Consider the following 2576-nt stretch of genomic DNA (forward strand, 5'->3'; position numbering starts at 1 on the left):
GTATATATTATATGTGGCTTATAGAGGCTGATTAACTCATTACATTTCCACTTCATTCTTAACGACTCACAACACAGCCAGTCATTCTCAGTGTTGTCACCAAATGTTGCTCACCGTAGGAATAACTTATTCCCAGCTTGGCTGGATTCTTTATATCCTCTACGACTCCGATCCCTTCGATTTTCTTCACCTCTCCTTTTCTGTTTTATTCCAGACAGACAAACTTCATGTTAGACTAAAACGGCTGCACGACATGCAGACATTACCTCCTGGCTCCACGTTTGCACAGATAAATTCAATGGGACTCACAGTATTTCAGAGCTGACCACTCGAATGGAGTTGCTCGTCGTCAAAGTGAAATTGGTTTCAATGCAGCGGCCTTTCTCAAACTGGGCTGGCAGTTTGGCAATTTCAAACCATCTCCCCATGAACTGTGAGGGCAGAAACACGCACGGGTTCAAAGACAACTCAGAGCAATGTGAGTGCAGACTATGAATAAATCTACATACTCTAATATATGGTATGTGTTTTATAAAAACCTACTCTACACCAGCTGAGGAAGTAATTAAACACAATGTGTTGCCAAGTTTCCCCTCTGGGAAAAAGTCTGTCTTCATTTATTCAGTTATTGTACTAATGTATGCACATTTCTATGCTATTAAAGGTACTGAAAAGCTTTACTTACCCAATACTTTGGGTACTGAGCTGACTTACAACAAAGATTATGCTGAAATGCTGAAAATATATATATATATTATAAACTATATAAATAAAAAGTACGTTTAATAGAATAAATTATATATTTTTTCAAATGAAAACAATATTTATATTAATAAATTCTTGTTTAACTGTGGTGTAATTATAATTAGTAGTAGTTGTATTTAATTATGTCCATATGCATGTGTCTACCAGCCTCGACTTTTTGGTGCCCACACGATACAGAGACAAATATGATGACAAACACTCCTATCTGCTTCCATCACACACTATTCTGATCTATATCACAAATGCCAGCAATTACTAAACATGTACGTTTTGCTATTTAATAAGAATGTATCATAAACAGTCAGCAAATCTTTGACATATGAAAATATTTAAACAGAAATCTCTGATAATGTTTGTGGTGTCAGCTTTTTCCTTTTCAAACTGTGCGAGAGAAGAAGGATCTCATGACATTCACGCCTAATGTGTTCAGCATATTCTGCTCAGTCTGCACCGTCACTGGTACCTGTTTAAGGCTGAAGGCGGGTTGAACAGCAGGCTCTGGACACGGGCCCCAGTGGGGAACCTGAGCCCTGATGATGGGGAGGGTGAGTGCAAACACCAGAGCCAAAGGTAGCTTCATGATAAAGATGTGGTTTTATTACCTAAAGAGAGTATGAAAGAAAAGCAGGTAAGGTAACACAAACCAAGAAGAAACATGGCCAACGCAAACAAGATTACTGCTACATCAACTCAGGCAGAAATATTCTAATATTAACTAATTTATAGTTTAATCCTTCGCATGTATCTCCACAGATTTCTCTTACCTCTGTGTCCCAGTGGTTCAGATATGTGCTCTGTCTTTACCGACTCTGCTGTTTGAGTTGGAGACGTAGCCCTCTGCGAGGTTTTGCAGTTCTGCCTCCTCAATGGGCGTCTTTGTTTAGAGCCAGCTTTATTTCAGACATGAAGTAAGCTATTAGCAAATTGGAGTCATGGGGGACATACCAGGAGAAACTTAATGAATGTAATAAAATAATCTGGATGCCCTCCTGCCCCAGATGGACACAAAAGTATATATTTTGTTTTGTTTTTTATCAGAGGATTGCTTTAAACGACAAGTTCCGAGGCTACATGATTTTGTACACAGACACACAAGTACTTTAAGACAGAAATGTTGATCCACAAAACTTAAGAGCAAGCGTGCTATACTCATGTGTGTTTATATGAAGAAAATGTACAAAATGATTAGATTTGATTTGATTCAATAATATCTTGTCTGGAAGGACTGAAACCTTCAGATTTGCTGCATGGCCTCACAAATGGTCGATGGTTTACATATTTACATTTCCTGCTCTTTAATGACCCTCTGTTTCTCTATAGCACCAACAGCATATAATAGCATTCATGGTTTACACCAAGGGTGTCAAAATCACTGTAATTTGTGGGTTACATTCAGCCTGATTTGGTCTTAAGTGAGCCTGATCACTGAAACTATTCCCCAATAACCTAAAAAAAGACACCTGCAAATTCCTTTTCTTTTAGTGTTAAAAAATTTAAGTACGCATTTTATAAACCATTTATTTATAAAACTGATGATGAATACCCCGAGTGTAATTCATCTTCATTTCTTCTGCACTAAGAAATGCTACTGTCGTCAGCACGGCTCTTAGGATGTACACAAAAAAGAAATATTACAGAAAAGTTGCTTATTTCCAGCTTTTATTCTCTTACTAAAAGGCCAAAATTTTCTGTTGATTCAAACAAGAAAGTTTCCGTTTTACTCTCTGAGGTGTTTTATGTTGTTGTTACTGAGACGGCTGTTCAACCAAATCTTTGCCTTTCATTCCTTGTGCATGCAGGAACTCAGCAGA

General features: G+C 37.7%; 1 protein-coding gene across 1 annotated transcript in view; it reads right to left on the reverse strand.

The window, feature by feature from the left end:
• The window catches only part of apoda.1 (apolipoprotein Da, duplicate 1), a 2961-nt gene extending 1332 nt beyond the window's left edge, over window positions 1–1629 (reverse strand). The window contains exons 1-4 of the mRNA XM_063461598.1: window positions 1530–1629; window positions 1229–1367; window positions 310–431; window positions 115–200 (exon numbers count right to left, since the gene is read on the reverse strand). Coding sequence (XP_063317668.1) covers window positions 115–200; window positions 310–431; window positions 1229–1345 — 325 coding nt within the window. The 5' untranslated portion in view covers window positions 1346–1367; window positions 1530–1629. The remainder of the gene's footprint in view (window positions 1–114; window positions 201–309; window positions 432–1228; window positions 1368–1529) is intronic.
• Window positions 1630–2576: the final 947 nt, after the last annotated feature.

The sequence above is a fragment of the Pelmatolapia mariae genome, linkage group LG18 (genome assembly GCF_036321145.2).
Source record: "Pelmatolapia mariae isolate MD_Pm_ZW linkage group LG18, Pm_UMD_F_2, whole genome shotgun sequence".
Lineage (NCBI taxonomy): Eukaryota > Metazoa > Chordata > Actinopteri > Cichliformes > Cichlidae > Pelmatolapia > Pelmatolapia mariae.